Consider the following 26,265-nt stretch of genomic DNA (forward strand, 5'->3'; position numbering starts at 1 on the left):
AAATACAGAGAATATACCACACCAAAAACTGATGACTTTCAGGCCTATAAAAGACATAATAGATTGTAAATAAGAAACTATTACTAACTTTGGATGACTTGGAAGCTGATATATTGCAGTTCTTTCTTTCTCTGTGTTGCAAATGGAAGAATGGTGTAGTATGAACCAACCATGCCAAACTTTGCACAAATCTTCTCACAGAATCACAGAATCATTGGATGATTTGGGATGGGAGGGACCTTAAAGCTCATCTCATTCCACCCCCTGCCATGGGCAGAGACACCTCCCACCAGCCCAGGGTGCTCCAAGCCCTGTCCAACCTGGCCTTGGGCACTCCCAGGGATGGGGCAGCCACAGATTCTCTGCCCAGCATCTTCCAGGGCCTGCCCACCCTCCCAGGGAAAGATTTATTTCTTATATCTAATCTCTGGACATACTGACCTGACAGGAAGGTGTTCTCAGGAATATGCCATTTTTGAAAGCACATAAGAAACAATGGGATTTGTGCATTGTGCATGTTGGAAGGCAAGGATTTTTTATTTATCTATTTATAAAGGAACAAAAGAGTAGACATTAGACATCACAAACAACTCAGCTGGAGGCTTACAGTGCTTCTCAGCACTTTACAAAGACTTTTTAAAAGTCAGAAGCCTAAAATTCCCACTGTCTGCAGGACTGAAACTATCAAATTTATACTTATCTATTCAAACCAACTCTATGTCCTTAGCCAAGATGACCTGAGGCACAACCCTGAAGGTTAAAGAATGGCTTTTGATGTCCCCTTGTGGAGCTGGTATCTCATCTTTGGAGTAATCTAATAAAAGAAATTGCATATGATTTAGCCCAGGTGAGAAACATCAGATCATTGCATGGCTCTGTCCAGTTCTAAGTCACTGCATGTTTTACAGCCCCGAGTTTTGTTTAATTGAGATTTTTTTCTCTGATTTTGAGCCTGAAAGGCTTGGTTTTAGAGTGCTGACAGACACGACCTGACAGGCAGAGCCCTCACTGTCACAGTGAGGCATGGGAGTGATGAAAGGCTTTCCCTGGAATCTGGATGTGCACAGCAACATCCCCCAGCCCTGCTCGTCCAACCTTCACCTTCCCTTCCCTCTGTGCTCGTGGCAAAGCTTTCTTGTGCTGTGCATTAGTCCCACCTTCCCACAGAGCAGGTTTGCCCTTTGAACAGCACAGAGCAGAGAGGAGTTTCTGTGCCAGCCATTCCTGGCAGCCTGGGCTGGGGCCCTGCTGGGGCACAAACTGTGCCTGGCACTGGGAAGGAACACGGGAGGAAGAGGAGGGCAAGGGAGATGTGATACAGGCAGGCTCCTGTCAGGCCTGTGGGACTGTGCTGGGCACAGGCTGAGGGACTTGAGTGACTCCACAGAGGATTCCTGATGCTGGAGACAAAGCCCATTCTTTCTGAGTTTGTACATGTCTTACAGAATAACTCACAGATGGTAAAAGATGTGCCCTTATGGTATATTTTATAATCTGTCTGTTCAAATGGGCTGTTGTTAAACAGGTGAACTGTGGAAGATGCTGCACTTTCTGGGCTGGGGGATAGCCTGAAGCCCAGGGTGCTCCAAGATCCAGTGTGTCCTTCTGGTGTCCTTGCCTGACCTCCAGCTGTGCTTGTGGTGCCCATGGTCACCAGGGTGGTGGGTGCTATCTGGAGGGGCTCATGGCCACCGTGTCACATGCCATGACTGCAAAGACAGATGGTCACCAGGCCAGGAGCAAACAGAAGCTGCCAAGCCCAGAAATGTGTGCCAGGATCCATCCTCGTGTCAAGTAATTATTTTAAAGTGTAGACTTCCAAGCCTTGTGAGTCACCACAGTGCTGGCTCTGATGTTGTCTCTGCAAGTGATTCATGTGGATAGGTGATTAAGAGATCTTTAAATTTGGCCTGAGGGAAAGTCCTTTGCAGCAGTTTGGTCACAGCAAAAGCTGAAAGGCCAAAAGCAAGATATTGAGGACTGTGGATCTACACTGGGGATTAAATATGCTGAATACATTCTAGCTGAAATTCTGCAGCAGTTTTTCTTAACTCATGCTTTGCTTTCCTTGTTTTATTTTAATACCACATATCTGTAAAATAAAATGTTATTTCAAGCTCCTTGTGTTTATTTTGCTTCCAGTTTTTAGACTCCAGTACAAAATTTATCTGGGGGTGGGGTGGGAAACCTTGGACATTTTGGTTGGAAACAACCAAGTGGTTTGGAAGGTGGAAAGACCAGAGCAATTTGCAGTGGAAGCAGATTATTTACAGTGCCAGCAGATATGAAATAATGGATACTCCAGGTACTGTTTCACGAGGTAGAAGGAGAAACTGAGCCCAGCTTCTCACTTCTCAGAACTGGGCTATACAGAGGAAATTTGTGTTCCAACAGAATAAGTGATTTACATTCTTATCCCCCTGTTACTCTTAGAAACAAGCCCACAAGAAAGTCATAAAATTATCTTTGAGTCATGTCCTGCTGTTGCACTTCACCTCCAAGGTGCCTGGATATCCAGCAGTAATACATAATGTAAGCAGGACAAGCCACATCTGCTGAGCCAGCCTTCTGTCCTTTCAGAGACTCTTTGCCACTGCAATAGTGATTAGTGATTCAGGAACCAGATTTTAGGATTGCAAGTCTCAGAACAAGGTGTAATACAACACCCTGCAGCATTAAATCAATATCATATCATGTCAGACTGTATTGGTCCAACTCCTTTCCTGTCAGGTGATTCCTACTAAGATGATTTCCTTTTTTCCACATCCTGTGGCACAATATTAACCACGACTGCACAAGCACTGCTGTCAGGGGACACTGGTTAAGTATTTTATAGTTTAAAAGGACAAAACATTGGTGTGGCAACATGACTTCATTCCACATAATGCACACAGGGTGTTTCCAGAGCACGGGAGCAGGAGTAGCCCTACCTGTGACATTAACATAAACTGTCTACTCATTTCACTGAAATTACTTCATCCTAATGTTGCTGTTCACCAAAAATATCCAAAGTGGAGTTGTGGGGAGGCTGGAAACATTTCCATGTGGAGCAGCTGGTCAAGACCAGCCTCTGTGAGGGTGTAATAAGGTGCTACAACATTAGGAAACCAAAGCTCCTTGAGAGGAACTGTCCTCCAAGGACAGATGCCAAGAGCAGGCTCTGCCCCACGTACTCACAGCTCCTCAGCTGTGTGTGCAAACACACACACACCCCACAGTTTATCTCTGCTTCTCACTCTTATCACACCTATTATTTGCAGGGCTGGAGGTCCTATTTTTATGTGTGTCACGTTAGTTTTAAATAACTCTAATCCCCAATCCAATTAAAGGTACCACCTCAAAGAGGATCATTTCATTTCCTTGGAGAACAGATGCTGACTTCTTGTTGGGTTAGTAAAGCAACCCCTGACAAACTGACCTTCATTTTATCTCACACCCTTTCATCTTATCACCTTCTTTTTCTGGGGCTTACAACTTCCAGATGTGCATCTGCTGTGTCAGATCCAAAGCAGATTTCCACCAGAGGGGCATTCCTTCGGATTGAAAACTTGTAAATCCATCTTTAACTCCCAAATGCAGTATCTTAATTAGGGCAGATTGAATAATAATAATAATACTAATACTAATACTAATACTAATACTAATAATAATAATAATAATAACAACAATAATAATAATAATAATGCAGCATCTTAATTAGGGCAGATTTAATAATAATAATAATAATAATAATAATAATAATAATAATAATAATAATGCAGTATCTTAATTAGGGCAGATTAAATAATAATAATAATAATAATAATAATAATAATAATAATAAGAAGAAGAAGAAGAAGAAGAAGAAGAAGAAGAAGAAGAAGAAGAAGAAGAATACTGCAGTATCTTAATTAGGGCAGATTAAATAATAATAATGATGATGATGATAAGAAGAAGAAGAAGAAGAAGAAGAAGAAGAAGAAGAAGAAGAAGAAGAAGAAGAAGAATACTGCAGTATCTTAATTAGGGCAGATTTAATAATAATAATAATAATAATAATAATAATAATAATAATAATAATAATAATAATAATAATGGAGTATCTTAATTGGGGCAGATTAATAATAATAATAATAATAATAATAATAATAATAATAATAATAACAATAATAATAATACATTTTTCTTTGTCCTTTCTTGGAATCCTTTTTGTTTTGAAGCATCTCAATGAACCTTTATCAAAAGCTGCTCTAAAATCAGACAAAATATTGTTTACTTAGCCCCTCTTTTTCAGAAGTATCATCTGCATTAGACCCAACCCACTCAGAGGAGCTTTTGTTGTCTTCCACTGCCTTTCCCTTACACAGGTTTCATCCAGACTCCCTGCTCACCCTCATTCCAGCATCTTGTTAAGTGATGGATAATTAGATTGTCTTCTCTTACATCCAAAGTCACAAATGTGCTTTGAAAAGAAAAGTCTCTGTGTGATGCACTGTGAGACTCTCAAGTCTTGAACCCCGGTGGAAGATTTTATTTCTTAGTAATTTTGTGCCCATGAATCAATGATACTTATTGCAAAGCAATTTAAAGCAGCTGATAACCAACTCTGGGATGTCAGGAACTAATCCTGTGTTAAATCCCGAGGGAATGGGATCAATCTGCACTATCCTTTTTATTTTTCATGTATTTCTTTCTGGAACATTCTCAAGGAAACAAGTTTCAAGGCCTCAATGTTCTGATGGATCTGTGTTACAGATGCTGTAAAAAAGTCATGAACTGAAGAGAAGACTAAGCCCCTTCTCTGAAGTGCTTTTAGAACATTCAGGCCCTGTTGTGCTTCTGGGACATGAGAAATTTTTGCTCTGTGAAATTCAAAACGAAGAGAAAAACGAGAAAATGTAAATTCCTGGCTCTTCCTCCTTTCATAGCTGCCTGTGCTGCATTCTGTGGGAAATTCCAAAAAAAAAAAAGCAAATCTGATTTTAAAAAGCAGAATTCTTTCTGAAGCTCTTCTGTTTGATGTAGCTGTTCACTGCCTCTAGTGATGAACGCCTCCTAAGTCTACATTAGCTTCAGAGTAGGTTGCTTAAAATAATAACCTTTCTGGAGATAAAGACATACTTCAAACATAAGGCTGGCAAGAATGACTTTCCTTTCAGAAATAGGAATTTTATACATATATATATAGATATATATACACACACACACACATACATATATATATATGTGTGTGTGTGTATATATACATATATAAATTAAGTTATTGAGGAGTTTTGTCTATATTTGTCTTCACTTCTGTTACCAGAATAATATCCCTTGAAAAACTGGGCGCACTCTTGGTAGAGCCACCCCCTTCACTGTAAATTCTAGGTTAATATTAAGCATCCAGTCTTTTCAGAAAGTCAAATACTAACATTTTATCCAAGACTCCAGGCTTTTGTGTGCACATGTCATACCTTGGTCTTTTAAGACTGAAATTCATATTTACTTAAGATGCTCATAATCCTCATTTGCAGTTTGTTGCAGAGGGTTTCCATTTTGTTACTGTGCAAGGAAGATGCAATTTTTTTTTGCACTGACTTAGTGTTTTATTTACATTATGCTTCTCCTTTTCATATTTTTGTTTATGCCTTTATTAAATCACAGATTGTGCTGATTAAATTTGGCCTCCAGTGATGCTTTTGCATTATGAAGTGATTTGAACTGCATACAGATCAGGTTATAGAATCATAGAATCATAGAATGGATTGGGTTGGAAAAGACCTCCAAGATCATCGAGTCCAACCCTTGGTCCAAGTCTAGTTCATTTACCAGATCATGGCACTCAGTGCCACGGCCAAGCTCAGCTGAAAAACCTCCAGGGATGGTGAATCCACCCCCTCTCTGGGCAGCCCATTCCAATGCCTGAGCACTCTCTCTGTAAAGAAGTTTTTTCTGATCTCCAACTTCAATTTCCCCTGGCAGAGCTTGAGCCCATCGTGCCCCCTTGTCCTATTGCTGAGTGCCTGGGAGAAGAGACCAACCCCCACCTGGCCACAACTTCCCTTCAGGCACTTCCAGACAGTGCTGAGGTCACCTCTGAGCCTCCTCTTCTCCAGGCTGAACACCCCCAGCTCCCTCAGCCTCTCCCCACAGCACTTGTGCTCCAGTCCCTTCTCCAGCCTCGTTGCTCTTCTCTGGCCCCGCTCCAGCCCCTCAATCTCTTGCCTCAACTGAGGGGCCCAGAACTGAACACAACACTCAAGGTGTGGCCTCCCCAAGGCAGAGTCCAGGGGAAGGATATACACAGAGCAATGTCCTGGACTGAGTGCCCTCACTCAAAAGGGTGACATTAGTCAAGGATCCCATTTAAATGACAGGAAAGAATGAAATCAAGTGCTAAGCTGGCACTTCTGAAGGAAGAAAGGAAAGCTTCCCCCTCTCTTCAATGTCTTTCTGCAGTGTTTGGATATTAACTCAAATTGGAGGAAATTACTGCTGTTCTTCTCAAAAAATATTTGGGAAAGTGAAGATTTTCCTTTTCCATCAAGTTGCTTTATATTTCCTCTATGCTCTCAAGTGTAGAGATTCCAGTTCTCTGCCTGTGGATCCATGATGTGGGTGGATGTGGGGACCAGCTCTGGGTCACTGACAGCAACTCAAGGGTGGCATCAGGTCTTCTGTTCCTGGGATTTTCAGCTTCTCAGCACATAGTCATTGCATTTGAAAACAAACCTTACTGTTGTGTTACCAAAGGGGTTTTGTTCTGATTTTCACATTTTGTAGATTTTAGGAGCACAGTAACTGTAGCAAATGTAGATGTAATGTGCTAATATTCTGGCAGCCTAAGTTCATTGTTCATACATCCTAACCCTTAGCATTTATCAGTAGCTCAAATTCTCTTAGTTGCTTAGTCTCTTTTTCTAGGTAAAGAGCTGAAGAAAATCAGAAGGCCCACAAACCAAAACATAAACACAGGTCAGAGTGACCTGGAAGTCAGAACTGGATGAACTCCAAGAGACCTTTGTGTGCCTGAGGAAGAGGAGCTGATGAAGACAGAGGGTCTTGATGACCCCAGACCCAATTCCAGGGGTTGGACCAGGGGTGGGACTGGGGCTGGACTGAGAAATGTGTAAAGCAATGATTGGAGGGATCTTATTATAAAAGCCATGGAAACAAGAACTGGGGCACATTCATGTCATCCTGTATTCCTGTGGGCTGTAGGCCTGGGATATTAAAGGACCTTTACTTTTTATCTTCCCCTGCACTAACGTGGCTCAGAGTCCTGTTTTTGGGGGGTCACTCAGGGCATCAGTTGCATTAACCAAAACAGAAAGAAAACCAACTTTCCTCCCATAACACAGCGACAAATGTGTAACCAGGACTCTGCTTTACCTCTTCCATTGCCCTGTGAGACTTACAGTCCCTGTGCTGACACCCCTGTTGAGGATTTCCTTACTCCCTTGATGCCAAAGGGGTTTTTGTTCTGATTTTCACATTTTGTAGAGTTTAGGAACACAGTAGTTGTAGATTTTTAGAGGGTTAATATTTCTAACAGGTTCAGTTTAATGCCTTTCTATCACTACCCCTGTCCCAGAACAGGGAGCTCAAATTCCTTTAGTTAATTAATCTTGGTTAGACTCCTTTCCAAGGTAGAGCTGAAGGATATCAGAAGGCCTTTAAAAGAAACATAAACACAGGTCAGAGTGACCCAAAAGCCAGAACTGGATGAACTCCAAGAGACCTTTGTGTGCCTGAGGAAGAGGAGCTGATGAAGACAAAGGGTCTTGATGACCCCAGACCCAATTCCAGGGGTTGGACCAGGGGTGGGACTGGGGCTGGACTGAGAAATGTGTAAAGCAATGATTGGAGGGATCTTATTATAAAAGCCATGGAAACAAGAACTGGGGCACATTCATGTCATCCTGTATTCCTGTGGGCTGTAGGCCTGGGATATTAAAGGACCTTTACTTTTTATCTTCCCCTGCACTGACGTGGCTCAGAGTCCTGTTTTTGGGAGGGGTCACTCAGGGCATCAGTTGTATTAACCAAAACAGAAAGAAAACCAACTTTCCTCCCATAACACAGCGACAAATGTGTAACCAGGACTCTGCTTTACCTCTTCCATTTCCATGTGTGACTTACAGCCCCTGTGCTGACACCCCTGTTGAGGATTTCCTTACTCCCTCCACTCAGATTGGCTTTATAAAAATGAAAAGGTTCAACCTGCAGTTGTCAGTGCAAGGAGGACACGAAGCAGCAGAGCCCCAAATTCATGGAGGCAGCAGCTCACCTGGCAGTGTTACTCCACAGAACAAATTTCTTTGGCAGAGTGCTTTTCTTTTTTTATCTTGTTTTCCTCTTTATCTCTCGCAATGGAATGTTTTATCACTCCATCCCTACACACAACATGGGAACAGATCACCTACACAGCAATTTCACTGCTCCTTGTTGGTTTTGAATTTTCACTCAGTATTTTTCACTGAACTCAGGCAACCAGTAAATACTCCACTGATTACAGAAAGGCACTGATTAACTCAGGTGAATTTTCAGAGTTGCATTCAGCAGTGCCATAGTGGTTTATAATGGAAATCTGTGGACTTGTGATGGATCTTGGCACAATTTGACTTTCAGGAAAAGGAACTGTTTCATGTTAATGAAAGCAAGTTGAAAAGCTGGGCAGAACACCTGGAACTTGAAAAGCTTTGCAGTGAACAGAATAAAATAAAAATACTAATCCTGTTCCCATCCCCACTGTAGACAAAAGTGCTGCAGCAAACTGTTCTGATGGGGAGTGGAAACGGAAAGGTTTTATTCCAGTTGAAGAACACAAACTGTGTTCAAAAAGGAGACACAGGAATGTAGTTTCTTCAGCTTGCAAGTTAATTGAGTCTTTTTTGCTATGAACAATGACATTAGGAGAGGATTCCATGGTATTCTGGTTTCAGGATTAGAAAATTAAAATATTAATGTAATTTAGTCTCATGATTACTAAGTAGGCTGGGATTCAGGAAACATGAAATAAGTTGCAAGAAATTCTGTCTAACTCATTAATTAAGTCCCATTTAAAAACAATCAGGCAACAATTTGTTTCATGTTCAGTAAAAAAGTTTTGTGGGCAGAGAAAAGAGATGAGTACTTTCAGTAATTAATGATAACCTTGACTGTCTGTAGGAGCTCCTTCAAGCATGACCAAATGATTTCTGGCAGACTACACAGATAAATCCCTCCAAAACTCAAGTCTCTGAGAAAGTTTTCATGAATTGCATTAAACTATTAGGACAGACCTGCCAGTTTCATGAAAGAGAAAAACCAACTCTCAGTTTTGCCATATTCCTGTAAAAATCCTCTGTACATATCTGCTATTGACTAGTGAAATATGGGGTAAAATTAAACATTAGCAGAGTTGGTTTTCTCACTGCCAGCACCGTGACCTTTGTTAAAAACTGAAGCATTGCCTGTTTAATCTCTATCTGAAAAGACAAGTGCCTAAAAAATGCAATTTCAAATAGTATTTCTATTTTCATTAACTCAGCCTAATTCCTCTTTCCACAGTAAAATTCCCCCTTAGCTCTCACCAGCAGAGCCCAAACAATAATTTGAAGGAGTTGTTTAGAAAGCCTTGGGAAAGGATGACATTTTGTTCCAATTCCCCCTCCTTGTTTCTTGGAAGCCCAGACTACCTGTGGCACAGAGAATCACAGACTCATACACTGGCTGGGGCTGGAAGGGACCTTAAAGATCATGAAGCTGTGGTTTTGCTTTTATTTCTCTCTTCCCTTAAACACAAAATGTTTAGTCCTGAGGTCTGGTTCTCTGATTGCACTCACTGCCTGCTGAGATGTCTGATGTTACAGCCTGAGCAATGGTTCCTGTTTCTCCATGACATGACTCAGGTATTCCTTCTCCACTGCTTTATTCATTGCCTGCTTACCTGCTAACAGGTATCAAAACATTCAGTACCTTATTTGGGTTAGATATGTTCTCATCATGAGCAGCATCAGAAAACTATTCTGTCAATACCTGTGTTTTCTTTCTCCTCGTTATCTGTCTTTTCAACACTGGTATTTTTTTCACCCACTCTTTATCTTGGTCTGCCAGAGTGTTTTTTAACCAGGTTTGGACATTAAACCAGTTTCTTTTGACCTTTTCCCCTTGATTCTTAGTTTAAAGTTCTTCTTATCAGCCATAAAAGCCTGAGTGTCAGAAGGCAATTTTATCAGATAGTCAGATGAATCCAACCTCTGAAAACACTCCCTTCTGGCAAACACATTCCACTGGCTAAGCATTTCCAAGCCTGCCTTTACCACTGATCTTGGAGTCATCTGTTGACCATCCTTATATAATACAACCAATCTCCTTCTGTATTGACCAGAAAAAGTCTAAGGCAGTCACTAGAACAAGACATAATTAACTTAAAAAGTAAATGTGATGGTATTTGTAAGCTGGAGATGCATTGCAAAATCAAACTGCTATGAAGGTTTGGTGCAACTCCCTGGAAAACAGGCAAACTCCTTGCTAGTCCAATTTGGGTCACAGGATTATGGAATATCAGGTTGGAAGGGATCTCAAAGGGCACTTGCTCCAACCTTTCCTGGTCAAAGTGTGGTCTACATAAAATGGCCCAGCATTCTTTCCAGCTACACCTTAAAGTGTCCAACCCTGGGGAATTCACCCCTTCCTTGGGGAGATTATTCCAACGGCTGACTGTTCTCATGGGGAACCACTTGCCTCTGGTATCCAGTCAGAATGTCCCCAGCACTAACTTGTACCCATTCCCCCTTGTCTTTTCCATGTGTTTCTTTGTAAAAAGGGAGACTCCACCTCCTTTGTAGCCACCCTTTAAATACTGGAATATGGTGTTCAGGTCTCCCCTCAGCCTTCTTTTCTCAGGGCTGAACAAACCCAGGTCTCTCAGCCTTTCCTCACAGGGCAGTTTCCTGTCCTTGGATCACCTTTGTGGCCCTTCTCTGGACCCTCTCCAGCCTGTCCATACCTTTTTGGTATATTGCCATGTCTTTATATACAAACATAAACTGTGAACTTGCAAGGGTTTTTTTAAAAAATCCTTTCTATAAAAGAAAGATGTGTTTTGATCAATCTTTGCAAGAGATCTTTGCTTTATATACCTCAGCTCATCCTTACTCTATCACTGTCATCATGGATGGCAGACAGAGATTGTGCCAAGACCCTGCATGGAGGTCTCTTTGGAAGACCTGATTGTTTAAAACTATTTAAAATATATTTATTCAGTTTTGCTGGGGAGAAAAAATACTGAGTCTGGGTTATTTCCTGTGTTTTAAAAAGCTCTGGGTTCCTGCTGAACTTGGCCCTGGTGAATCATTTCTTTAGCAGGATTCTCATCCAGGTCATGCCCAAGACATACAGGAGAGGATATTTAAGCACTGCAGTGATTATATAACCTTTCTTAGCAGAATGTTTTCTAATTAGGAAATGACCCCACAAGTGACAAACACATTTTTGGTTTTAACCAGAAGATCACAGCACAAAACACAACATGTAGAAGAAGGGGAGCATGGCAGCCACAACAATGGTCTCCTGAGAGAAGGGGAAGGGCCACCAAAAGGCAAAGAAGAATTGATGGCCCCTGAGCTTGCAACAGCAGAGCTGAAAACAGGGGAGTGGAAAGTATCCCTGGCAGTTCTGGAACACTGAACCTAAACTAGATTTCTTTAAAATCAATAGAGATATGTGTTAAATGCAGCAGTCACTGGACTATCCCACAATGCTTGTGCTCAGAAGAACAATGTCCTCAAAAGCTCATTCATTTCAGATTTCCTACAGTGTCATTCCCCTAATTTCAATAAAGCAATTTTCGACCAGCAATCAGCTATCCCACGTTATGCTAATGTAGATCTGTCAGGAGCTCTCTGTTTCTAGGAAGGACTGAAACACTTCTATTTTCTTTCCTTAGGCATCCTTTCAAATCTAATTCATACCTGACAAACAAGACAAGAAATCAATTGTGTGTGGTGTGGACTGGATAATGACCCACAAAGTTCTCCAAACAGCCGTGCTCGCTCCAGAGCAGGTGCTCAGGATTTGGGGTAGGACTATTTGGCATCGTCACACCTGGCCCAGCTCCACTGAAAACATGGCTCTGGAAACCAGGAGGACTATGGGATGAATCCATGTGCTCATATCCTTTCTGTGTTGCCACACAGACTCCACAAATCAGGATTTCTATGGACCTTCCCTATCATATTTAAGAAAACAGGAAAGAAGGGATATTGAAAGCTGGGATTGTTCAGCTCCTGCTGTCCCAGTTACAGGGGCCAGGACCAGTTTATCACTGTGTGGGTGTAACCAAACTGTGCATTCTACACTCTCTGTGTCATTTCTGACAAACTGTTAACAATGGACCATTTGCAGCAGCTGCCCAGGGCACAGCTGAGCCCTCAGGCTGGGAGCTGGCTGGGAAAGAACCCTGTGAGACAGAGGAGTGTTTCTGTCTTCACACCAATGACTCAGCTGTGATAACTGCCCTCCAGAGAGGCATCAGCAACTTCAGACCCAGCCTGAGGGGTCATCTCTGCTAATAGGCCATCATGGACTGGCATAACAGGCACAACCCAGACCATCAAAGGTTCTAAAAATATCCCATGACTCCCAGAGTTAAATCGCCCACTGTGAAACTCCTCGCCCTGGGCATTCCCACATGAACCTGAGCATAGATAATCTTGGGGGTTTGGGACTTCTGGTACCACTCATGGCATCCAGAGGAGAACCAGAATCTCAACAGGACTGCAACTCTCAACCAGACTGTGATGTCATCCTCACCAACAGAATCATAGAATCATGGAATCAGTTGGGTTGGAAGAGACCTCCAAGATCATCAAGTCCAACCCCTGATCCAACCCCACTTTGAATACAAGATCATGGCACTCAGTGCCACGTCCAGTCTCATCTTAAAAATCTCCAAGGATGGAGAATCCACCCCCTCTCTGGCCAGACCATTCCAATGCCTGAGCACTCTCTCTGTAAAGAATTTCTTTCTGATATCCAATGTAAACCTCCCCTGGCAGAGCTTGAGCCCGTGCCCTCTTGTCCTACTGTTGGTTGCCTGAGAGAAGAGACCAACCCCCATGTGGGTACAACATCCTTTCATGCAGTTGTAGAGAGTGATAAGGTCTCCTCTGAGCCTCCACTTCTCTAGGCTAAACAATCCCAGGTCCCTCAGCCTTTCCTCATAGGACTTGAGCTCCAGTCCCTTCACCAGCCTCATTGCTCTTCTCTGGACCCCCTCCAGCACCTCAATCTCTTTCCTTTTACTTTGCACTCAGGTGGCCCACACGATGCTCAGCACAAGGGCTGCTGAACACCATTCCATTTGAGCCCCTGGGTGGTGGGTCCCACAGGTGCCCTTACCTCTGCCGTGGCACACGGATCAGGGGCTGCTTGTGGCACCTCTTGCTGAGGCCGAAGAGCTTGTGCACCGTCCTCTGGGCCTTGAGGAACAGCTGCCTCGTGCTGCTCTCCAGCTGCTCGTAGCGGCGCTGGAAGTTGGAATCCATCGTCCACAAGTGCATGACAGCAGAGGTGTTCAGGAAGTAGTTCATGGGCAGCCTCTTCATAAACAGTTTGAATTCATCTGGGAAAAAATAAATAAAAAATTGATAGCCTTTAATGATGCACTTATATCAATTTTTGGAGCGGAAATTATTGTCTAATTTGTTTGTTCTTCAACTAATTTTTGTAAACTTGACCTTTTGAAATTTTAAAACTGAAAGTTTTAACTTTTTGGAAGTAGAAAGGTGCCCACATTTTTATTGGTGATATTGCTGCAATAAAGCCAGCAAAAGTCAATATTTATGTAATTTTTAAATGGATATTAAATCAAATACAAGGATTGTCCTTATTTCTCAACCTGGATAATATGAAGATGAAGTAAAAAACAGTTTCTTACCTTCCAATTGAGGATCTGAAAGTAAATGTGCACTTAATGATCAATATATATTGACTCATTTGAGGAAGATCAGAAACTGTTTTAAAAGAAGTATATTCCAACACTTGGGAAATGCAAATAAATGTGATTTTACAGGCCATTGCTCCTATATACATGTTATTTCACCTGAGACGAGCCATTAAATCAGACATTCAAAAGTATTTACAATTAAAATGGAGCCTTTCAAAGCATTTTATGATACTTCAAAATTTTATGATATTTCAAGAATGTCCCCATAACTTCTTTTTGACTCTAAAGTGGTGAAAAGGAGCTCTTCAATCACAAGGTCACTGGCACTGTGAACATACCCTGCCTTGTGATTTGTTCTGGTAGCTCAGTCCACGTAAGATACACAGAAAGAATCTTATTAACAGAAGTTTATTAATCAGTGAGCCTATTTCCACAAGTAGGATAATTTGGAAGTTGATTTATGACTTCTTGAACCTAAATAAACTTCCATTAAAAGGGCTCCAGTTACTGGGGAAAAAATGCAAGACTGAGTAGCACACTTGAGTGCACATGTTTAGCCCTTTCTCCCTTGTTTCCACATCTCAGCCCGTTTCCCTGTCTGCCCTCCTGCCTCCTGCTCTCCTCCCACCCTTCACAATCCATATTTTTCTTTCAGCTTGTTCCTGCAGCAAAGCCACTTATCCCACACTTTGGCTTTCACCCTGCCAGCTGCTCCTTTTGGGTAGTCTACACTTCAGCAGACTATGTGCAAGCAAGGATCCAACTGCCTGAAGGAGCCTCCCTCTTACAACTAAAATAATCATAATATTTAACATTGCTGTAATTTTAGGCTGCTCGTGGGAGAGGGTTGATTGGGGAAAACGTCTGCTCACATCAAAGAATATTCTGTTACCACCATTGCTCAGGAGTCTTTTGGGTTTACTTTAGTTTAGCTTTTTTAACAACATTTTTACATAAAGCAGGCAAAAATATTCCTTTTTTTTATAAGTGGAGAAGAAATATCTTTTGTAAATAAACTGAGTGGCTCTTGACCACATCCTGAGAGCAGTGATGGAACAGACCAGTCCCACTTTGGCACAGTATTTTCTGTGATGGACGAAGGTCTTGAAAGGTCTTCTGGAAGGTAAAAAATGACAGGCAAGGGGCAAAGATGATGATTCTATATTTAATAAAGTGGTTTTAATAATTCATCTGGGAGTTCTTTGGAAATGTGTTGTTCATGTTCTCCTCATGCCTTCCTCTTTGGGTGTAAGGACAGAAACGCTGCCCCTCTGCTGTCCCTGGGTACAATTTAGGGACTGAGGGAAAGGAACTGTTTATTTATTTTATCAAGTACTTGGATCTTTTTATCTTCTGCTTTTCCCTTTCCTTAGTTTTGTCTAAGTTGGTTACACCCCTCTGTCCAACAAGAGTACCCTTCCCTGGGTGTACAGCTCAACAACTGGAATTCTCCACTACGAGATGGGCATCTCTGTGGATCTTAGTGCAGTTTGGGGAAAATCAGTTCCCTCTTTTCTTCTTCCCAGGTGACAATTAGACCTTTCACAGAATTATGGAACAGTTTGGGTTGGAAGGGACCATTAAAGGTCATACAGTCCAACCCCCACTGTGATGAGCAGAGACACCTTCCATCAGATGAGGCTTTTTAGAGTCCCATTGAGTCTCTGCCTTCTCACACTGCCCTTCTCAGTCCTTAATTCCCTTCAAGGTTTGCACAGAAGATATGACACAGTTATGTCTGGCTTGTCTGCAGGAACCACGGTTCCACTGGTTTGGTAAAGTCTTCCAAACCTAAAGATTTAAAATTTTTTACTTTAAAAAATAAGCAAATTAATAGGAAATCAGGTTAACTGAACTGATACAATGTATATCCTTTGGTAAAACACAGGTCTGCAGCTTGTGAAGATCAGACAAGTTCTACTAAATCCACAGGAGTGAGGGGATATATATATATATATATTTGTGTACCCTGACACCTTGGGAGGATTAGATCCCAAAGCCACACTCCTGACAACCTGTTTTAATCACTAACTCCTCCTTTCCCTTCTGTTCCTCCGAGCCACTGGTGGAGCTACTTAAAATGAGCTCCACGAAGCCAAAACAAACCCACCTCCCTGAGGAGACAATAGACTCAGAAGACGCCTTTGCATCTCTCGTGTTTCTGTAATCACTTATTTAAGCAACAGTGTCACTTTGCTGTCCCCTGCACGATGGCACTGAGCTCCACAGCCAACAACTCATCAGCTGCAGTGTTTAGAAGTGATAAGGAGGGTTTACACTCCTCAGCTTGCACTGCAACAGCATTTCCAACAAGAAAACGTTTCTTTCTCTCGCTGTAATAAACATCTTTGTCTACCCCCGTGCCCTGTATGAACCAGGTAATGAGCTCTGTAATGCAGGTAAAGGAGAGGCAGAGATAAAAGGAGCTTGGTTATAGAGTGTCTGCTGCATTAAAAAAAAATAGAGAGAGAAGATAATGTGCCCATATCTTAAACAGACACATTTCATGATCTGTGAAATGACAACATGAACTCCTAACACTGAGAGATGATTAAACTATTACACTCTAATCAACACACTGTGCCAGCCATTCCTGAGGATTAACAGCCAGTATTACAGTCCTGGGGGACACAGGATGGATACTTTCAAAACACAACAGCAGAGACTGTTCTGAGCTGGAAGGGACCCACAAAGTCCAACTCCTGGCCCTGCACAGAACACCCAAGAACCCCACCAAGATACTTGATATCACACACAACCTGACTTCAGCCCTTCCTCTTTCATTTTCACAGGGGTAACATGCAATACAATTTTATGCTTTCTTAACCAATTGCAGCTAAGGAAAAAAAGTAAAACATCATATGCAGGGGCTGGTCAAACAAGTCCATTTGCTGGCTGGTTTTGTCTGTTTTGCACCTCCCCCTTTCTGCCAGGTACATCTTCCTTGTTCAACACTGTCTGGAGATTGAAATGGCATATTTCAGTGGGAAAGAATAAAGGAGGAATAGCCTAATGGCAGCAAACAGTGCTGCTAAAATCAGGGGACTCTCAGACATATTTAGGCTGTGAGAACCACAAAGAGCTGTAGGGATGTGACTCTGCCTCTTGGTGTTCTGGGGACCAGAGCAGGGCTCAGAGCTCAATGCAGTGATCAACATTCTGCACACAGAGCTGGCAAAGGCCAGCAAGACACAGAAAGCCTCACTAAAGGACTCCACAGTGCTCTGCTACAAGGGAAAACCTGCCTGCTCTGTGTTGGAGGAGAACAGGATTTCTCTGCTGGGAATATTTTGCATAGCCCTGATATTTTACTCCCGGACCTGTACAAGACTCTCCCACGTACAAGACCACTGGCTTTGTTCCACCTGAGCCTGAGTGGTTTGTGCAACATTTCCAGGCTACCCAAATGTCTTGGGTGAGCTTGTTTCCTAAGATCCCTTCTAGAGGATCTTTGGAAGCATCTGGAAAGTCAATGGATTCCTACCAGCTTGAGAATTCAGAACACTGAGTTACTAAAGGTCCCAGAGGCTGACATCTGACCACCATGTAATGCTGGAAATATTAAAATGCCAAATAATATCCCTGCATTTTCTTCTTCTATTTTCTTTAGAATAAACAATCCACAGCTGAGCTCTTAAACTGCCTTTCCTAAAATTTTCTTTTCAATCATACAGACACTGTTTCCCCAATTAGTGTAACAGAGGTTTTATCTCCACTGTGGGTCTTAGAACAATTTGCTCCTCTCAGCCCTCACAGAAATGCTCTGTCTGAGAACAGCCTGAGCTCCTGCAGTCAGGGTAAGAGGAGAGGGGGATAAAACAACAGCTCCTTCAAACACAGCTTGTGTCTAAAGAGGTCTCAGTAATGTGATTTATGGAAGACCAGAACTCCTGAGCAATTGCAAAATTCAAACTTGACATGGATTTCTGTCAAAGAAAAAATACCTATTTTTTTTCTTCTTTTTTTTTCTTTTTCCTGTAGGCTTTTGTTACAGCTGAAATGAATGATGACATATGTGCACATGTGGAAAACACCGAGGTGAAAATCTCCATATAATTTAGGAGAATGTAAAGCAAAACACAGTTTGAAACTAATCTGCATTTGGTGATATGTTAAGAAAGAAATTGTTTCACAGCAAAGCAAACTGAAAGGAATCTCAACCACCTCCTCTCAGTCTCCAGAAATGACAGTTTCTGGGAAGATGACATTCCATCAAGTTTTATTCTGCTGTTTAATTTAATGTCATATTTGGATGAGCCTTTTTACCTAAAATGAAATAATTTCATCTTAGAGAGACAAAACCTTTAACATTGGGAATTACAGCACAGTGTTTCAGTAAATATATAACCCTGTCTAATGGTGGATTACATCATCTACCCAAAATTAACTTTATTTTTTTAAAACAATATTCAAAAATTTGGAAAAAGCAATTACATTTTCTGAGCAAAAGCAGCCTGACTGAACATACTATTCACAATAGGCTTATACAGAGTCTATGTATTTTCTAAAATCAATAAGAATTTGGATTTTAGTGACTTTTTCCATTTAACAAAGTTCAGTAAAAGGATGTCTGTAGGAGAAAACCACTTTTTACATCATATTATCATGTCAAAACCCACCGTCAGACAGCAATTGAAATGGGCTACTTTGCCATTTCTCTAAATGATGCTTTAACAAAACAATTTTCTCCCTTAAAAATCTATACATCTGTCATTCGTGCTCAAAGCCTCTTGTTTTAATCAAGCTCTTTGCCTTGCTCTGAAGGTATTAAAATTCTGCCATCACAGCCTGGAGGTGTGTAACACCTTCTGTAAAAACCACCCTGCCAAAGCTCCAACAAAATGCTGCAGTGGCTTTAAGGCAAAGGGACAAAAACAGCTTGACCAAGGGAGGGTGTGATGCAATATCTGCACAAAAATGATGTTGGTGGCAAAATGAGAGTCCTTCCTGCAATTTCAAAATGAGCTGAAGAGAATTCATGTTGTCCACTGCATCTCCTCTTTTCCCACCCCTATAAGGAGAATCCCCTGCAATGGCCACTGCTCTCTGCAAGCACTGCTATGTAGGACAGCAGCTCTCTCCTTAAACCATAGTGAGAGCATCACATCTTAGCTCACACTTGATATTTCCTTGGGCAGTGTGGAGTCCAGGGAAAGGTGATCTCTCTCTCCCAGCAGGTCTGACACCAAATCAGCTTGCTCAGGGCTTGGGCCAGTTATGTTTTGGAAACTGCTGTAATCAAGACTCAGATGCCCTTATGGAGAAAAAGCTTCTCCATATCTCCCAGTCTGAATCTCTCTTATTTCAGTTTCTGCCTGTTGTCTCTCAGCACACAGTCTGGCTCCTTGAGTGCTTTTCCCCCACTATGTTGGTTTTTCAGATGCCAGAGAGGGCAAAGTTCCCCATGAGAAGAAGGGTCTGTGATCCAGACACATCCTCAAGTTGCTTAAGAAAGGTTTCATCCACTTTCTCACACTGGCCATGTGGTCTGTAACACACTCCCACCGCAACATCTCCTTTGCTCATGTCTCCTCTGCCCCTGACCCACAAGTTCTCATCCCTGTTGTCCACCCCATAGCAGAGCTCCAAACATCCAGAGCTCCAAACATCCAGATCTCCATACAGCCAGGCTGCTCCTTAAGAGAGAGGGCAACTGCCTTCCTCGTCATCCCTCATCCTCCTGATTTCACACACCAAGTGCCTTTGAGCTCAAGGTGGGTTCCCATTTGCCAGCTTTTCTAATTGCTCTTGTTACTGTCCCTCTGCACTGTGTATTCCTAGGAAATATTCCCACTTTAGTTGATGGACCTGAGCCATGGAGGGACCCTGATGCACTGCAGCTCTCCTCTGGCTGTGTAGATGGTGCTCACAAGGATGAACAGCACAGGGTAATAATGGAAGATGAGCCAAATGAGCCTCAGCAGCGTCTCCTCAAGCTCCCAGATCCAGAAAACATCCACAGGGAGCAGGTCAGGTCAGCAGAGGGGGATCTCCACCCTCAAATGCTGTTCCCCACTGGTTTTAGTGCCTTGGCCAGCTCAGGTGACTCCCCAAGATTCAACCTATTTTACACCCACAGATCCAGAGGTGGGAAAGGAGCTGCTTTTCCCAGTGCCAGAAGTGCCAGGTCTCCTGTTCCCCCACCCTGACTGTGTGCACGTGCCCATGGAAGGAGCACAGACCCCACCCTGAGCACTGAGGGCTCCCACTGGGCTCTGCTGGGGCTCTCGGGAGAACCCCTCTCTTGTCTCCCTCTCCCCCAGGGCTTTGCAGAGGGAATACAACTCTGAGGAGTGATTCATGAGATGATGCTCCACATGCAGAGGCCTTTCCAGGTTCCTGCCTGAGAGAGGAAAAGCTACCTAAGGAACTTGAAACTTTACATTGAACAAATAAAAAATAAATAAATAAAAAGGAATCGGCTGCAATTTTAGTTCTTTCGTGGTGTGTGTTTCCTTCAAAATAACCAGTCTCCTTGTCTGTGTTAATCTCTTGCCTACACCTGGTTTTAAGGGGACTCCAGCCCTCCTTTGGCACAATTCATTCCAACAGCAAGCCAAAATAAACAGGGAATATTGCACAAGGAAAAGCAGCAACGCTCAGAACCAACAGGAACACTCAGACCAAACCCTCTCCTTGAAAAGCACTTAGGAAATATCTCCAGTAGTTTATTTACCTACAGAAAAGGTGACACAGAGCAGCAAACAAATCGGCTCTGTGTCCATTTCAGGGCTGCTTATCTGCTGATGCTGTAAATCAGCCTCTTATTTAATATAAATACTGCTTGATTTATCTTATAGGTTAGAAGCTGTCAATTAATCCCACACCAAAGGCAAGGAAAGCTGCTCGAGCTACTCATGTCACCACGAAGACAAAGAACTGTGCAAAGAAAAGTCATTTTCTGAAAGGATTTTTAGCATTCCAAAATTATCTTAAATCTTTGGAATTTTCCTAGAATTCTCCAAATGCTTCTAATTCCTCTGAAAACCTCTAAAAGGAACAAAGTTTCCCTCTTTGAGTTTGTTTTGAATCATTCAAAAGACCTCATCTTGACAGAACAGAAATTTTTATTGTTATGTCGATATTTAATTTCATATTATAACGAATTACGAAGTAAAAAATTACCAAAATTAATAAATATTTCAAAAGCTTTACTGTATTCTTTAAAAAAATAAGCACCATTTTGCAATTACTGAAGGATTATTCCTGGTTGGTTTTTTTTTTTTCAAAGCAGCTGCCTTATTATTTTGTAATATTCTGTATATAAATCTTTATTTCTGCTACACTTCAATTGCCTTTTCTGTTTAGACTACAAGCTCTTCAGAGAAGAGCCTGGCTCTTATTACAGCTTTATAGGGCAGTTAGCACAATAGAGCCCAAATTTAATTGTTGCCATTTATTAGAAATAATAAAAATAAATTTGTCTGTGGCTCCAGGCAACTGCACCCTCCTTGGAGTCCTCTGTGGGAGCTGCAATTAGAGAATTGTGGGAGGAATGATCTCATAATCCCCCTTTTTATCACACTTTCTCCTGCAGTGCTGGTGAAAACCCGCAGCTCTAACGATGTGACCACGGCGTTGTCATTCCTTCCCCATAACAATCCTTTGCAAACTGCAGCCAGGGCAATAAAAATGACAGCAGGTCAAACACCAGCCTCAGCTGTAAATCAAACCCTGGAACCACAAAGCTGGTGGATATAAAGCCACAGGACCTACGTTTCCAATGGTTGGGTAGGATTGCTGCTCATTAAAGGACTGGGTGGATATTATTAAAGAGGTTTATAAAAAGATAGAAGTTATGTTGCCATGAATTTTAGTTCCTCAAGATGCATTACTCAGTTTGTCAAAGAAGTAGCAGCTGTACCAAGAAATATATGTTTGAAAATAATGCAACTCAAAGAAGCAGAAGACTGCAGCTTGCAACAGCCTTATTTCTGCACAGAAGAGGTAGTAAATCTGCATTTCCCTTCCCCTTCCCCCCTAGTTAGGCTAAATCAGTCAGCTCTCCTGATAACTACAATGTTTCCTTCTCCAGACTGAGGGATTTCTCTCTTAAACTTTCTGAAGGACAAAGGGAAGGAAGGAAATGTGTGTTGTCTGCAAGGTCTGGACTCTGAACAGGCTGTTGGGAGTGGGAACAACGGAGCTGCCTCACAAGCTGCAGGGGAGGCAAATTTTGATGATTCTCACAGTGAGGGAGGTTTAGGATTTGGGTTTTTTTGTCCTGTTTGATTTCTTTTAAGAAGTGGGGAATGCTGCAGGGATAGATCCTCTCCACCCTGTCCTTTGCAAGAGGGAAAGAACAGGGAGAAGTGTCAGTGCAGGTGAAGGTGGAATCAGTGGGGAGCAGAGATCCTCTGGTCAGTCATGAATAGACAGCTGTGAGGAACCTTGGGGAAATGGTAAAACTGAGAGGCAATGGCCTCAGGCTGGGCCAGGGGAGGTTTGGATTGGATATTGGGAACAGTTTTTCATCAAAAGGGTTGTCAAGCACTGGAATGAGCTGCCCAGGTCAGTGGTGAAGTCTCTCACCCTGGAAGTGTTTAAAAAGCATGTCAATATGAGACTTGAGGACATGGGTTAGTGGTGAACATGGTGGTGGTGCTGAGTTGGTGGTTGGACTTGATGATCTTAAAGGAAATTTCCAACCTTAATGATTCTCTGATTCTATGGCATATGTTACATTTGTGTCTCTATATACACACATGTGCATATACATGTATGTGACGTGGTTAATGCTGGTACTGCCAACCTCTTAGAGACCACAAATCCTCCCCTTGCAAGCCTTGAAGCTCTTGTAATGCAGATAAAGATGAAAAAATTGCAGTGTCAAAATTGGTAGTAAAACCAGAACATCCTCCTGCAAATTGTGGATTAATTAACAAGTTCTGGTAGGCAGGAGAAAACAACCTTCCCTGGGCTCTGCTACTGAAGGACTCACACTTCCTGTAATCAAGTGACTTGTTTCTTATTCTCAGTCTAAGTATGACCTTGACAGCAAGCTGACTTTTCAGAAGCCAAAAAGCCAGACTCCAACAGCTGTCTCTGCACATCCAGCATTTGAAGGACGTTCCCTTCAGCCTGTCAGGTTTTCTTTTGGGTGTGATTTTGGCTCATTACTCTTTCAAAAATGCTTCTATCACTACCCTTCAAAGGGATGTTCCTTGGAATTCACAGTCAGCTTTCATGAAAAGCGTGTTAAAAATGTATCTATGGGTTAATTTGGCTTCTTTATTTTTTGTAAACACTTGGATGATTTCAATATGGTTTCCAAGTAGTCCTGCAGCATAAATGTTTCAATGTCTATTATTTTCAGAACCGTAAATGCACTTAATGCCTAAGATGTGATTCTTTTGGGTAGATAAAGATGTAACTTCTGCCAGTCCAAAATGTACCTTATTTGATCTTGATCATGCTGGGAACTCCTGCAGTTTGAAAACTGGGAAGGGTAAATAAACATGGAATGATTCACAGAAGGAGAGATGAGAGAAGAGAATGAGTGAAACTGAAAAGTGTTCTTGGAAAACACATTGAAGTAAATAACCAGTGTTGAGCTGTTCCAGGAGAAGATTTAAGGAGCTATGAATCAGAACAGACAACACTGCCCTAGAAGAAAAGAGAGGCCACAGAGTGACATCACTCTTAATAAAGAAAGCCCAAAGCTGCCAAGGCAGATTGGAATTCCACCAAGAACCAGGGGGGTTTTGTCACTACCTTTGAAGGGAATTACATTATGTCCTGTACATGGTGGACATAAGTAGAATTATATTAGATCAAGCCTTCTGCTCCTCCTCTTATTACAATGTCACCCAATGTTTGCAGTACCTGAGAGTGCAATGCCATGCAAAACTTCAGTAAGTTGATTTGCCAGGTGCTGCTTTAGCAGGAGGTGTATAATGCTTTTAGTTTTGGAGCAGGGGCAATTATTTAGGCTGTGCCATCATTTTCGGGGTAGGAGAGGCACAATTTAGGCACTGACTCTCCAAAGAAATTATGAACATCCCACCTGTTCATTTTATTAGACCACTGTCACCTCCACAGGGGTGGCAGAGGTGGGGAGGAGAATTTTGGTCACAGAAGGAATGACAGCTTGGTGTTTCTGCTCCTGTTATTGATTAAACTTCCTGACAACCACCGAGGGAAGTTAATTACTGGGAGGCAAATTAACACCCTTGCAAGATAATGGAGAAAACAATAATTATATTAAGAACTCAGGGGGCTAAGTTTTCTTGGCCTTGAGCCTGAAGCTGTAAGCACCATTTTAAAGCAAACCACAGCTCTACTGCTCAGGGGCAAATAGTTTGAACCATATTGATTGAGGTCTTCATTTTCTGTGATTAAAAAGCACCTTCAGCTGCCAGGGAGTCAGTTCAGCACAAGGAGTCTTTCAATTTAGAGCTCCAATGAGACTCACTTTGCATTGCACTTGGCTTGGTGTGGTCAGCAGAGGGATGGGCTGTGCCACCTGAGTGCCCTGGGCCAGCACCCCTGGTGTGTCCCTGCCCAAGGAGCTGCCAAGGACCCTCTGACAGGCACGTCCCCCCCAGTCAGTGAGCACAGAACTCCTCAGCAAGGTCAATGCACTGAAGAAACACTCCAGTATTCAGTTTTCATTCCAGGTTTCACTTTTCAGCTAATTTTGTGTGAATTTTAATGGGAATCACAACAGCTGGAAAAGCAGGAATGTGTCACTGGACAGAACTTCCAGTGGGAACTGTTTTCAGTGCAAATCAGTGTGAGTTTATAGTCTGTGTGGGATGCCAAGGCAAACCCACTCATCTTGTCATCTTATTTAACACTTGGAATCTCAACATTGAGACCCAAAGTCAGTCCGGGTACTTTGTTATCATTAGAAGTTCAATAAGTTTCTTCTGATCAGAGTGCACATATAGAAACACCTCTGTTTAAACTGACAGTTCCAAATTATGCCTGCAGTTACCTTTTACTGCCTTTTAGCAATTTGGAACGGGTATAAATGAGACATTTGGTACATTAACTGTATTTTAAAATGTCCATCGTAGGAGGCAATTTCTCTTGGAGGTTTTTTGTGGGGTTTGTGTGGGGAGGTTGGAGGTTATTTTCTCTTCTGTACTAGAAGAATCCCAGGGAACACTATAAATGCTAAGACAGTTTTTCGCTGGTGATTAAAGGGCAGTCTAAAAATGTTTAGAGCAATATCACTCTAGTTTGCACAGGAGTTATTGAGGGCATTGTTTAGAACATTATTCCAGCTGGTAAGAAGGCTGGAACCCTCTCACCAGCCACTGTCCACATCATGGACAATCTGCAAACTTGGCAGCTGCAAGAATTACCTTTTCACTTGTCAGCCAGGAGACTTTGATGTGAAGAGAGTGAGAGGCAATACAAAGGAACCTGATGGTGTCCACCTCTGCTAGAGAATTTTTAAGAAAGAATTGGAGTCCAGGGAACAGTAAAAATCTGTGCCTTACTGGGGTGGCAAACAATTCTATACTGGATTTTTCTGACTAGATAGAGGGACTTTTACAGTCAAACATCAGAGACTGCTGCAGTTTTTCTGGAGTTGTGCATTAGAAAGAACCTGATACACTATAAATACAGGAATATTTTAAAATGCTTGTCTGATGGAGAGGAGGAGGAGGAAGAATGCTCCTCATGACAGACACTGGGTGCATCCCTCAATGCACAGCCAGGACTTAATAATATAACCCATAATTAGAATGATTCCAGAACTTCAGCTGACAATTGTGTATGAAATGATGAAAAAGCCAATACTTGTCTCATGGTGCAGACTCCTTGCCCCAGGTTTCCTGGGTCTTTTTGCTGTGATTCACACCTTGAGGCTTTCAGTTTGTCTTTGGCTCTCCTCATAGTGCCTTCTGTACACCAGACATCTAAGATTTCTGTCTTCAGCACTGGACAATCCATTTAAATTTATTTACATATTCCTTTGTTAATTTTAAATTTAGTCTATTTAAATCTAAGCTAAAGATTTAACTTCACATTTTGCTTAACTGCCTGGGTTTGCATCTGCTCTATTTAAGCATAAATATATTTTTAGCAAATTAAATAAGTCTGGCTATGGCTGATATTTTTTGATTATTACCCCAAATGAACAAAAGAAAAAGATGTATTATTCTCTGTTACTGTGTGCTCAGCATCTAAGAGTATGTACATGCAAGAAAAGTGACTACACAACTCTCTTTTCTGAGAAATACAAAGAGATTTGTGCAGAATTTGAGCTCAAATATGATCCCTTGCTTTGGAACAATCTTAGAATTTCTCCTTTCCAGCTTCTTTACAGCCTCAATAACCATCAAGGCAATGCTGTCCATCTGTAACAAATACAAAAGGCTGGCAGAGTGTGCAGAGAATTCTCCCCTGAGCAGCTG

The 26,265-nt window shown here is 42.0% G+C and overlaps 1 protein-coding gene across 2 annotated transcripts in view; it reads right to left on the reverse strand.

Moving 5' to 3' along the window:
• Positions 1–26,265, reverse strand: part of BRINP3 (BMP/retinoic acid inducible neural specific 3) — a 201,706-nt gene that overhangs the window by 24,938 nt on the left and 150,503 nt on the right. For both annotated transcript variants that reach the window (XM_071564940.1, XM_071564939.1), the window contains exon 7: positions 13,348–13,570. In XM_071564940.1, coding sequence (XP_071421041.1) covers positions 13,348–13,570 — 223 coding nt within the window. The remainder of the gene's footprint in view (positions 1–13,347; positions 13,571–26,265) is intronic.

Source organism: Pithys albifrons, chromosome 10 (assembly GCF_047495875.1).
Source record: "Pithys albifrons albifrons isolate INPA30051 chromosome 10, PitAlb_v1, whole genome shotgun sequence".
Classification (NCBI taxonomy): domain Eukaryota; kingdom Metazoa; phylum Chordata; class Aves; order Passeriformes; family Thamnophilidae; genus Pithys; species Pithys albifrons.